This window comes from Mauremys mutica, chromosome 9 (genome assembly GCF_020497125.1).
Source record: "Mauremys mutica isolate MM-2020 ecotype Southern chromosome 9, ASM2049712v1, whole genome shotgun sequence".
NCBI lineage: Eukaryota > Metazoa > Chordata > Testudines > Geoemydidae > Mauremys > Mauremys mutica.
The window spans coordinates 106,076,980-106,090,434 of NC_059080.1; the positions used below are offsets into that span (position 1 = coordinate 106,076,980).

General features: G+C 48.2%; 1 protein-coding gene across 1 annotated transcript in view; it reads left to right on the top strand.

The window, feature by feature from the left end:
- Positions 1 to 13,455, top strand: part of LOC123377755 (tropomodulin-3-like) — a 61,991-nt gene that overhangs the window by 17,166 nt on the left and 31,370 nt on the right. The window contains exon 3 of the mRNA XM_045030992.1: positions 67 to 223. Coding sequence (XP_044886927.1) covers positions 67 to 223 — 157 coding nt within the window. The remainder of the gene's footprint in view (positions 1 to 66; positions 224 to 13,455) is intronic.

Below are 13,455 nucleotides of genomic sequence, written 5' to 3' on the forward strand. Positions count from 1 at the left end.
TGAAGCTGACAACTTGTATACCAGGACTTTTTAAGCTTGGTCATAATTCTTTCTTTTGTTTTGTAGAATGCACTTTTGCCAGCAGGCTTCCGACAGAAAGACCAGACTGCTAAAAAGGCCTCGGGCACTTTTGACAGACAGAAACTCCTTGCTTATTTGGAGAAGGAAGCACTGGAACAGGAAGACAGGGAGGATTTTGTTCCTTTTACAGGGGAAAAGAAAGGTAATAATGTCCTTAGCCAGCCTGTTGATACTCATTCAGGAATGCACTTTACTGGTGTGATGCATGGGCTGTTTTGACATCCCTCTTTGGGTGGCATAGCCAGCAACTCCCCTCAGCCAGTTCATTAGAAGTGTCATTCTCCCTGTCAGTAGTTGGAAATGCTCCTGTAGTTTGCACTACCAGTGCTCCAGAGAATTGCTTATGGATGATTCCATTAATAATTTGATATTACATTAAAATATATCAAGAAAATTCCATTGAAATAACATGATCTAGTGGACTAAGCCCAGTATCAGGAACCAGGAAGTCCTGAATTCAGGTTCTAGGTCTCCCACTGATCTGTTGGGAACTGCTCTCTGCTTCCCCTATCTCTAAAACAGGAATGCTTACCAACCTCAGAAGGGTGTCATTCTCATTAGTTATTGTTTTATAGTGGTTTCAAAGTGTACATGTGTTGTACAGTATAAAACAAACGGTATATATTACAAATAAAGCCACCCTTATAAAACTGGAGAAGAAGTAGAGGGGTCCAACATTGTGGTGGGAAAGAGGAGAAGAGGCTATAAATAGGAGGGCCAGTAGTGGTTTTATTAAAAGCCACCTGGCACTGAAGAGATTGGATAGTAATAAAAATGAGGGATGGCTGTGACTGATTTAAACGGCAAAGCTTTTCTACAGCTTGGGGCCCAGTACAGCAAAAGGCATTATTGCCTGCCAACCCCAGATGAGGTGGTAGGATTCCTAGCAGAAAAATGGCCCAGAGCAAATTTAAATGTTACCCATGAAATTATATTATGAGAAGCTTCATGTCTCATTTGTGCTTTATTAGTGATTCAGGTTTCTGGTTTAAAAATATGTTTAGTGCTTGCTGTTACGCTGCATTTTAGGAAAGTGTGTTGGGTTGGAATTTTATTGGCAATGCTTTAAAAAAGACACAACACAGAAGACATGTTTTCACCCCCCAAAAAATATTGAAGATGGAAACACGTATCTGGAGTGTGTATAATAAGAGTGTATATGATTATATATATATATGCATACACATGCTCAGAGTTGATTCTGTTATCTAACAATTCCTATTGGCATAATTATGTGTGTACAGCTCAAATAGGATATAGCACTCGGAGATAGTGAAGAAAATTTCACTATACATCAACTCTGCTTCCCAATAATTTAAGAAAATGTCCAAATGTCCTTGTCCTGGAGTATGATTTAGAATCAAAGTAAGTCTTCTAGTGTTTGACACTTCTAAAGCTTGGCTACAAATCACTACTGTCAAACAAATGTAAGTGTAGAAAAAACAAAATGGCTAATGTGAAAGTATATTCAGAAATGCTACTAACTCATAAAGCCTCTGGAACTGAAATAATCAAAATCTTAACAGCTCTGTGGTTCTGTCCTTATGGAACAGTTTCTTCCCTGACCCAGATTTAAAATTGAGCTTTTCAATCTGTCCTCATTCACTCCACTATAAATTATGATTATGTTGGAAGGAATCAATGGACTTCAATGAATTCAATATTTTCATTTTTTGGGGAAAAAAGGTTCCTGTTTTCTTACTATTTGGCATCTTCAGGCTCTGCTTTTCAACTGTACCTTGTACTCATTGGTTCAAAACACTAGATTCTAGCTTATCTAATGATGAAAGAACACCTGGTTCTGGATTTTCAGACTTTTGTGTACATTAGCCAGCTTAATTTGCATATGCAATTATTGATTGCGCATAGCAATTAGATGCAGAAGTTTGGGTGAATATTTTCATATATAATACTTGCAACTATAACGACCACAACCTTTTCTGCTTCTCCTGGCTTGTATTTCGCTCTTTAATATGCTATTTAACCTATCTTGTTCTGTGTTTCTAATCTTGGTTGGATTTTCCAGCATATAGTGTAAACAGCTTAAGGGTAAAAGGTGACTGTGAGAGAAGTCCTCTGGGTTTCCTCATCTTAAAGGCCTTGTTTCTAGTCTAGCCAAGAAAGGTTAGACATGGCTCCCTTTGGACCTCGTGGAAGCAGCCCTTAGATTGGCTGGAAGGATCTAAGAAAGTAATAAAAGTAATGCTTGATTCTCTTTACTCCACTTACCACCCAGCCTGATAACTCTGCCATCTCAGATTTGCCAGCTCTTGCCGGCCTGGAGAAGAAGATGTTTTTAATATGGTTTCACTCAGCTAGACGAATTCCTTCTAAAGGTCCTCTGGCTTTCTTGTTATCAGCTTTGTAGACCAAAGCCATGGTCATTAATTCTGGAAAATAGAAGGATCCAGCTGTAGTATAAATCATAGTGAATAAAGATCAAATGTCACTTCCTTTATGTAGTGAAGTATTACTAATGGCAACAAGCTGTTCAGATATAGCAGTGTCATGCCAGCATAGCCATTAAAGATTCCTTCTCTCCTAAAAAGAGGGTTCTTATTTAATAACCTTCCCTATCTTTTTTTCTTCAACACTAAAGGAAAAGGTACGTTTAATTTAAAAAAGGAATAAATGGAAAGAATATATTAAAAATATTGTAAAAAGTGAAACTAGGCACTCTTCACATCAGAGCTATAAAGCACAATGTTTGCAGTGTATAGTAGTGAGGACTTTCATGCACATTTTAGACAGCATAATTCTTTGTTACTCCTTTCTCCAGCCACCCACCCTCCTCTGGTTTTATGATAGCTGCCCCTCCCCCCCGCCCCATCACCTTTCATTGGATTTAGTTGGTTTTTTTTTCTTGCATGGGAGAATGATGCTGACTGCCAAAACTCAACCTTAGCTTGCTGCCACAATTAGATTAAGATTTGCAAAAAGTTGGCTGACTTTGGATACTTCAATTTTTGGGTGCATAGCCTGAGACTTTAAGGGGACCTGATCTTCAGAAAGTTCTGAAACCTCTAAAAAATCAAGCCCCTCGGGGTACTCTAGCCCTACACTAAGTTTGACCCATTATATTGCATAAGGTTACATCCTGTGTGGTGTAGAATCATAGAAAAAAGTCAGTTAAGGTATTCAGTATTTGAGACTCCTGGGTTTAGGAAAAAAGGATTTACTGTACGTTTGGGTTGAATATAAACTTCCTTTCACTTTCTAAAGTTCCTCTCTTTAACAATAAAACCTGATCAGAGAACTTCAGCACGTATTCATCATTCTGAGGAATTTCCATTATAACTTTCCAGGACTCACTTTGATTGTTTGATTTACATCACTATTCTCTAACATCTTGTGCCTTGACATTCTGTGCTTAGTCTGAACGTTTTATTCTTGTGTGGGCAATTGTTAGGGAAAGTAGGGAATTTAGTTTATTTTTGTGTCTGGATTATTTTGTATGCTGGGAGTTGCTGCTTTTGACTTTTTTGTAAGTATTTGTAAGACATGTCTATAGTGTCAGGTGCTTCTTGTTTCAGAAATAAAAATAAAAATTTTAAATTATCTCAGTAGTTCAGGAGAAGGTAGAGAAATGACATTCAATATAAAAATTGTGTGATAGAGGATGGGCCTACACAGAGCCTGAGCGTGCTTTTAATTTATTCATAGCTTTTTGTTCTAAGCTCCACTAATACAGTTCAGTCCAATTCATTCATTTACCTTTTACCCAGGGAAATAATTTGATTGTTTTAGTGTCATGCCATGATTTGTATTGGTTTTAGTACTATCTCTTCTATGATAGATGCCAAAAAGGCCATGAATGGGAGGTAGTGACTGCATTTCTGAATGAATAACTCTGACCTAGCTACAAACAATAGACACATGAACAGCATAGTACTTCACACTTGCTCTTAGTGCTTTTCATCCCTAGGTATCTCAGGACTAGTCTACACTGGCAATGCCAAAGTGATGCCACGGTAGTGCTTTAACATGCCTTGTGTGGTCGCGGCGCAGCTCTGGGAGAGAGCTCTCCCAGTGCTCTAAAAAAATTAGGTGTGGCTCCCAGCGCTAGGACACTGTTTACACTGGTGCTTTACAGTGCTGCAACTTGCTGCGCTCAGGGGGGTGTCTTTTCACCCCCCTGAGCGAGAAAGTTGCAGTGCTGTTAATTGCCAGTGTAGACAAGCCCTCAGGCTTGGCCTCCTAATTTATGTCAGTATAACTACATTGCTTGGGGGATGGAAAAATCCATATCCCTGAGCCACGTAGTTGTATCAGCCTAATCCCTGGTGTAGACAGCTCTCCTGTCTTCACTGTGTGTACTGTAAGTGTAGACAAGCCCTCAGAATTACAAACAAACTTAAAGTTTCAGTGAACTAAATAGATGGAAATGAGATGTGGGGTGGTGAGGAATGGGAATCTTGTTTCGGGGTTGAGTTAACTTAGCTTGACAGTGTTTCCCACTCATCTTGTGGCAAACCATTCTTGTCTAATGTGAGTTCAAGCTTATATTTTTACCAGGCATCTAAACTAGCTAGAATAAATTCTGATCTGGGCTGCTTCTGCTTCCCTTATGTGCTATTTTGTTGGGACAGAGACTTCACTACCAAATGCAATAGAATAGTCTGAGTCTTACGTCTAACTCTTTTCATTTTTACTTAATTAGGTGGGAAGTCTACCCAGTTCTCTCTCCTCCAAAAAATACAAACTACATCTATCCTATTTTATATAAATCTCCTTTACCTTTTCCAATAAGCTATCTTGATCATAGGAAGCTTTACAAAAAGCCTATTTTCTATGGGATGCTTATTTTAATGATCCCACCTTGTGCTGTAATCCTAGTTGATCTCGTAGGCTAAGCAGGACTGGGCAGGGAACATGTGTCCACTCAGTGAAATGGTATTGGTGAACCAATCTTGAGTCAGTTCTGAGCTGATGTTCAGCATGACGTTAGGGGCTTCTGTGGTGGTCCTGAGCACTTGAGATTATTCGAGTAGTACATGATGGGAGATGTTAAATACAGTGGCCTGGCCATGCACAGAGTCTGATAACTTGCACTTTTCCTGCCTAAATTCCCCGGCTGTTTGAATTGAATATGAACATGGTGTCCTCCTTCACTTGTGTCTGAAATAATTTAGGGTTGACGTGCACTGTTACACAACTGCATGATTAACCCTTGGGTTGTTACATGTCACTAGCGTCATGATTCCTCTACATCTTAGGACCTTTAGCTACCTCACTGTCTTGTGAAACTAGATTAGCTTGAAACCGTATTGTAAAGCACTTTGAGGTAATGGGAGAAACAGGACTATAGAAGTGTGAAGCATAACAAATCATATGTAAAATGAGTACAGTATACTCTTTCCAGTGCTTGCTTTGTTTCTAAAAGCATACTATCAAACACCCACCCCTTCTAAAAAACCAACTTTGTTTTCAACCAGTTTTAAGAACTTGAAAGTCACATACTGTTCTGATTAAGTTTTGAAACGTACAATAAGCCATTGTTGCCTGAAGAAATACTTCAGGCAAAAGATAGATGTAACACATTTTTCTTCCATGAAGTGTCACTTTAAAAAGCTGCAGTAACTTCAGAACAAGTAGCTGTGTGTCTTGGGTCTGTGTCTCCCTGCAAAAAGGGTCTTTTGGCACAAGCACAAGGCTGGGAGTGAGGAGATCAGGGTTTTGTTCCTGGCTGTGAAACCAGTGTGTCTTTTGGGCAAGTCACTTAACTTCTCATTGCCTGCTTCCCTAACTGTGAAATGTGACACTTGCTTACCTCCTGGGGTGATGTGAAGATTAATTTATTAATGCTTGTATTCCCTTTGAAATCATCATGTGGAAGGTGCTATGGTCTTACAAAATATTAGCTAAATATTAAGTAAACTAGGCTTTGCAACTCAAACCTTTACACTTTTCTAGTCCTTCCCTCCCATCACCTTCCTGCACACTGCATTCTTACTATGGCTTCTTCACCTCATGGATTGGCTGGTCATAAAACATTGTTTCTGCTTTAACATAACAGTAAATAGGTTGGACTAAAAACTCTAACGGTATGTATTATTTATCTGGATTGACCCCGGTCACTTGGCTTAAGCTGATTTAAATTTACTGTTGGCCTTTTTAGCATCAAGAATTATTCTGCAGGAAAATCAATTGCAATTATACCCAATTTTGTTTTTCAGACAAATGGCTGGGCTTTAAAGGAAATTTTAGGGAATTATTATGTGAAATGATAGAGAGATTAAAGGGGGATGGTGGGGGACAGTGGTGGTGTGAGGTGTGGTGAAGTTACATGCCTAAAGGTGCTTTGAGTTGAAGAGGAGGTGAAAGTTTAACAAACTGACACTTGGTTAACTGCTGTTGTACAGCAAGACACCTTTACATGAAAGCTAGAATGAGAAAATGGGTTTATGTAGTTGTGAATTGAAAACTACATAAGTGCCTTTCAGAATTTTATTCTAATGAAGAATAAGTAGTAAATATTGTTTCTGAATGCCCCATGGCTCTGTCAGGAAGAGATTTGTCACCTGTATTTTACGAAGCTGGCATTCATTTGTGTTCAAAAGATGAGTACAAGAGAGGGTTGACAAGCCAAAGCTTTTCTCCATTATGGAAATAAAGGAAAATGGTGGATACAATCTTGAATGTTGATTTGATGAAATATTTATTCTTGAAGGGCGTGAAGATATGTTCAGTGTTATTGCCCTTATTTTTATTTGTTCTGCAAGGACTCGTTAGGGCAGAGAGTAAATACTCTTCAGTTGTCCTCAGTTCCCAACAGATGCTTTGGTCCCAGGATTAGTATACAATGAAATTGATTTGGAGCCCAGTCTTCTTGAAGTGCAGTTTATTGTCAATTACCACTAACTTCAATGAGTTGATGGTGTTCGGCGCCTTTCAGAATTGGCCCTTAATGAGTGCACAAACGGTAACAATGGTATAAACTGCTTTAATATGGTGGACACATGTGAGTACTGATCAATACACTACTGTATTTTTTAAAAGCCAGAGGAAGTATAGCATGTCTGTTGAAACCTAGGCTAGTTGCCATCATGCATAGAATCATAGTACATAAAATGAGATTAGAAGGCTTGGGAAGTAGAAGTATATTCTGTAGCCTGGAAAATTTGGGTTACAACTGTTCCTAAATGCAACAGTAGGAAGCAAACAAAATAGTTTGATAAAGATAAATAACTATTTCAGTGGTGTTCAAATACTAACCATTTGTACAATCTGCCTTTTTTATATAATGTTGTTCATTAAATACTGAAGTATCCCGTGGTTTCCAAATAAGCAAAGTCTGTCACATTTCGTCATGTGACTTTAAAAAATGGAATGTTCCCAAATAGTCAAATAAATGGTTTTCATAGCCCTCATGGGCTGATGTGCAGATGTCTTTTTAAAAGTGCTTGTGTTAGTGTGCGTGTATGAAGAAAAAATATCCCCAAAGCTCTCTTGGCAGCGGTCCTCTAGTTAGATCATAGTTTCCTAAGACACAGAGGTCTTATCCTTGAAGTAACTGAATAATACACTAAATCATCTTGAAGTATTTGCTCATTACCTGAAAAAAAATTAAGCTGCTTTATGTGCAATGTACATGTGAACAGACATGATTACTGGTTCTTCTTCGAGTGATTGCTCCTATGCATTCCAGTCAGGTGTGCGCGCCGCACGTGCACGGCTCTTCGGAACATTTTTACCCTAGCAACTCCGGCGGGCCGGCTGGGCGCCCCCTGGAGTGGCGCCGCTATAGCGCCGGATATATACCCCAGCCAGCCCGTCCGCTCCTCAGTTCCTTCTTACCGCCCGTGACGGCCAGTTGGAACAGTGGAGTGCTCTTTTACCTCCACAGCCCTAGCGTTTCTCCATTCTTCTCTGTACATAGTTGGTTAACTTAGTTTAGTAGTTAGATTAGTTGAATAAGTTTAGTTAGTTATAGTATAGTAGGGGAATTAGAGGGGTTTGCCCCTCTTCTTCCACAACCAGTGCGGGCTCATGCCCAAGGCACCGGGGTTTAAGCCCTGTGTGGCTTGCCAGCGGCACATGCCCGTGGGCGACCCGCACGACTCCTGCCTGCGCTGCCTCGGGGAATCTCACAGGACAGATAAGTGCCCGATCTGCACGGCGTTTAAGCCGCGCACCAGAAAGGAGCGAGACTCTCGCCTAAAGCAGCTCCTTACGGAGTCGGCACTTCAGCCTCCCGCGCCGTCCCCGGCGGCACCGAAACCGTCCTCGGCGCGCAGCGCACCAGCGGCACCAAGCCGCCCCGGTACCGATGCGGCTAGATCCTCGCAGACGGCACCGAAGTCCCGGCACCGTTCCCTCTCTCCACCGAGGAAGCGGAAGACGGCACACTCGGTTCCTAAGCCTCCTGCTTCGGGACAGCTTACCCAGCCATCACCGGCACCTCCGGCACCGGCTGTGGTAGTGCACAAACCATGCACGGTCCCGTTGACTCCAGCACCTCAAGAGCCGTCGAGTCCGGTACCTCCCTGCTCCCCGGTGCCAACCGCGGTCGAGCTGCATCTCCCGTCCACGCCCGAGACATTCTCGACGGCGAGAGAGCTCATCGAGCTCACAGAGGCACCGAGCCTCCGGCCCCCGGCACCGCCGGTGTGGGCTGTTCAGTCAGCGGGCAAGCCGGCCATGATGCGGCCCCCTTCCCCTGACGGACGGGATAGACGGCGCTCCAGGACTCGGTCTCGCTCCCGGTCCCGAAGACGGTCACCGTCGCGCCGCTCCAGGTCCCGGCACCGCTCTCCATCGCGGTACCGTTCACCCTCTCAACGCCGGTCGCAGTCCCGGCACCGCTCTCCATCGCGGTACCGTTCACCCTCTCGACGCTGGTCGCAGTCCCGGTACCGCTCAACATCGCGGTACCGGTCGCACTCCCGGAGATGCTCACGGTCCCGATCACCGTCCCGTCGGCACCGCAGGAAGTCCGAGTCCCGGCACCGGTCCCGGCACCGTGACTCCAGAAGCCGCTCCCGGCACCGCTGGTCGAGATCCCGGTCGAGCTCCCAGCACCGCGGCAGTCGATGGTCTCGCTCGCCATCTCGGTACCGCGACGACCGGCACCGACCCTCGGCACCGTCCGGGGACAGGCTGCCAGCTTCGACGGCGCAGTCCGTCAGCGCCTCCGCACCTCCGTGGCCATCCCGTCACTCATCGGTAGCTTCGCGGGCAGACAGCTATGGCCATCTCCAGGCGGCCCCGCATGGCCAAGTCCACGGGGCACAGCAGTGGGGTTTTTGGGTCCCCTGGGCCCAATACGAAGCTCAAGGGCTACCTTGCCCCCAGCGGATCCCAGCCTCCGAGCGCAGAGTGCCGGAGGCCACTGTCAGCAGGCCACCCCCATCACCGGGTGAGGCCCAGTTACCGCCTGATCCCGCGGAGCGTCCACGGTCCGAGTCAGCTGCCCACCCCATTGAGGACCCACCTGCGGAGGCGGTGGTCCAAGGTCTGTCCTCGTCATCTTCACCAGACGAGGCGGTGGCAGGGGCTTCTACGGCAGACCCTCCGCCTATTGACTTACGGGCCCACCAGGACCTTCTTCGCCGGGTGGCGAAGGCTATCGACCTACCGGTAGCGGAGGTCACTGAGGACGAGGACCCGGTGACAAATGTGATTGGAGCGGAGGCTCCAGTGCGGGTGGCCTTGCCATTCATCCGCACTATCCAGAAAAACGCCACTACCATCTGGCAGTCACCGGCGTCCGTCCCTCCCACCGCCCGCGGTGTCGAAAGAAAGTACTCCGTCCCCCCCACGGGATACGAGTACTTATATACCCATCCTGCACCAGACTCGCTAGTGGTCCAGTCGGTCAACGACAGGGAAAGGCATGGTCAGCCAGCCCCTGCGCCGAAGTCCAAGGAAGCGAGGCGCATGGATCTGTTGGGCCGAAAGATCTATTCGACAGGGGGTCTCCAGCTCCGAATCGCCAACCAGATGGCCCTCCTCGCCAGATACACCTTTGACATCTTGGCGAAATTCACAGAGCTGCTCCCAACAGCCTCGTGCCAGGAGTTCACGGCCCTCCTGGAAGAGGGCAAGAAGTCCTCCAGGTCCTCCATCCAGGCCGCTCTGGACTCCGCGGACTCAGGTGCTAGAACCCTGGCCTCAGGAGTAACCATGAGGCGCATCTCCTGGTTGCAGTCCTCCACATTGCCACCGGAGGTGCAGTACACCTTGCAGGACCTACCCTTCGACACTCAGGGTCTGTTTTCTGAAAAGATGGATTCCAGAATTCAGACCCTGAAGGACGGTCGCATAGCCATTCGCACTCTGGGTATGCACACACCGGCTACCCAGAGAAGGTCCTTTTGGCAGCAACCCTACCGGCCATTTAACCAGCCTAGGTCGCGACCCTACAATAGCAGGCGTCCCGGACTGAGTCGCCGTAGACCGTTGGGCAACAGGCGCAACCAGGGCCAGGCGCCTTCCAAGGCCCCTCAAGGACCCAAACAGGCCTTTTGATGGGACGCCCGAGGACGGCCCATCAGTCTCTGTACCGGATCCTTCCCGTTTATTTTACAACCGCCTTTCCCACTTTCTGCCGGCGTGGTCCCAAATAACATCGGACAGCTGGGTGCTTCGTACAATCCAGTCTGGTTACCGCCTTCAATTTGTTTCGCCCCCTCCTTCCCACCCGCCTTCCCTGTCCCTCTTCAGGGACCCCTCTCACGAGCAATTCCTCCTACAAGAGGTCGAGACTCTGTTGAGCTTGGGTGCCATAGAGGAGGTGCCGCACGACATGCGGGGCAGGGGATTCTATTCCCGATATTTTCTCATCCCCAAGGCGAAAGGAGGTCTTCAACCCATATTGGACCTCCGGGAGCTCAACGCATATGTGCTCAAGCTCAAGTTTCGCATGGTCACCCTGGGGACCATCATTCCCTCCCAGGATCCGGGAGACTGGTTTGCCGCCCTCGATATGAAGGACGCATACTTCCATATTGCAATTTACCCTCCCCATCGACGCTACCTCCGTTTTGTGGTCAACGGTGCGCACTACCAGTTTGCGGTGCTACCCTTCGGCCTGTCCACTGCACCGAGGGTCTTCACCAAATGCATGGCAGTAGTTGCTGCAGCCCTCCGCCGTCGTCGCATTCATGTATATCCATATCTCGACGACTGGCTGGTTCGCGGGACATCCCGACAGCTGGTAAAGGACCAGATGTCAGAGATTCTATCCCTGTTTCGGTCCCTCGGCCTTCTTATCAATGCCGAGAAGTCCACTCTAGCTCCATCACAGCGGGTGGAGTTCATCGGAGCGGTCCTCGACTCCACTTTGGCCAGGGCCTGCCTCCCACGCTCTCGGCACCAGACGATGGTCTCCATCATCCGAGACCTGCACACCTTTCCCACGACGACAGTTCGGTCCTGCCTGCGCCTCCTGGGCCACATGGCGTCCTGTACGTTCGTCACGGCGTACGCGAGGCTCCGCCTTCACCCCTTTCAATCTTGGCTGGCGTCGGTATACCGCCCGCACCACGACTCAATAGACATGGTAGTCACCGTCACAAAGCCGACACTTGCATCGCTCAGCTGGTGGCTGAACCCAGACGTCGTGTGTGCAGGAGTCCTGTTCCGTCCTCCTCGCCCATCCGTCACCTTGACCACGGATGCCTCGGCGTTGGGATGGGGGGCTCACCTGGGCGACCTTCACACCCAGGGTCTCTGGTCCCCCCCAAGAGCTCGCTCTCCACATCAACGTCCGGAAGCTGCGAGCGATCCGACTAGCATGTCACACCTTCCGCGCCCGTCTGCAAGGCCGCTGCGTGGCAGTCTTCACGGACAACACGACGGCAATGTTCTACGTGAACAAGCAGGGCGGAGCCCGCTCCTCCCTCCTCTGCACGGAGGCGATGCTCCTGTGGGACTTCTGCGTGACCCACTCCATTCACCTGGAAGCTTCATTTCTTCCAGGAGTGCAGAACACGCTGGCCGACCATCTCAGCAGGTCGTTCCTCTCACACGAGTGGTCTCTTCGCCCGGATGTGTTGCACACAATTTTCCGGAGGTGGGGGTTTCCCCAGATAGACCTGTTTGCCTCCAAGGAGAACAGGAAGTGCCATCTGTTTTGCTCATACCAGGGTCGCTCCCTAGGCTCCCTCTCGGACGCATTCCTTTGCTCCTGGACGGATCACCTCCTCTACGCCTTCCCTCCGTTCCCGCTTGTACACCGAGTGCTACTGAAGCTTCGGAGGGACAGGGCCCACGTCATACTCGTCGCTCCAAGCTGGCCGAGGCAGCACTGGTACACCCTGCTGCTCGAGCTCTCCGTTCGGGATCCCATGCCCCTCCCGTTATGGCCGGACCTCATCACGCAGGACTTCGGCAGGCTCTGTCACCCGAACCTGCAGTCCCTCCATCTTACAGCTTGGTACCCGCGTGGCTGACCCACGCGGAGAGGGACTGTTTGGAGGCAGTGCAGCAAGTCCTGCTAGAGAGCAGAAAGCCTTCCACTCGCTCCACCTACCTTGCGAAATGGAGGCGTTTCGCGCTCTGGTGTGCTCAACGAGGCCTCAATCCCTTCGTAGTCCCTGTCCCTACCATCCTGGACTACCTCTGGTATCTTAAGGAGCAAGGTCTTGCGGTCTCCTCCTTGAAGGTGCACCTGGCAGCCGTGTCCGCCTTTCGGCCATCCATAGGAGGTCGTTCCATCTTCGCTAACCAGATGGTTTCCCGCTTCCTTAAAGGGCTGGACCGTTTGTACCCGCCAGTGCGGCGTCCTACTCCGACCTGGGATTTAAACCTCGTTCTGGCCAAGCTGATGGGACCGCCCTTCGAGCCTCTGGCCACGTGCTCTCTGCTCTACCTCTCCTGGAAGATGGCCTTCCTCGTCGCAATTACATCAGCAAGACGAGTCTCTGAGCTCCGTGCTCTAACGGTTAGTCCACCATACACCGTCTTCCACGGAGACAAGGTGCAGCTTCGACCACACCCGGCCTTCCTCTCTAAGGTGGTGTCGGCCTTTCACCTTAATCAGGAGATCTTCCTCCCGGTCTTCTTCCCGAAACCGCACGCCTCACCTCGTGAGCAACAGCTTCACACCCTGGACGTCCGCAGGGCCCTTGCTTTTTATATCGAGCGGACGAAGCCCTTCCGGCGTTCGACCCAGCTGTTTGTAGCGGTTGCCGATCGCATGAAAGGCGAGCCGGTCTCCTCGCAGCGGATTTCCTCCTGGGTAACGGCATGTATCCGGACATGCTACGAGCTTGCTCGCGTGCCTGCATGCCGCCTCACTGCTCACTCGACGAGAGCGCAGGCCTCGTCTGCCGCCTTCCTGGCACATATTCCTATCCAGGACATCTGTAGAGCGGCCACCTGGTCTTCTGTCCACACCTTCGCCTCCCACTATGCGTTGGTGCAGCAGTC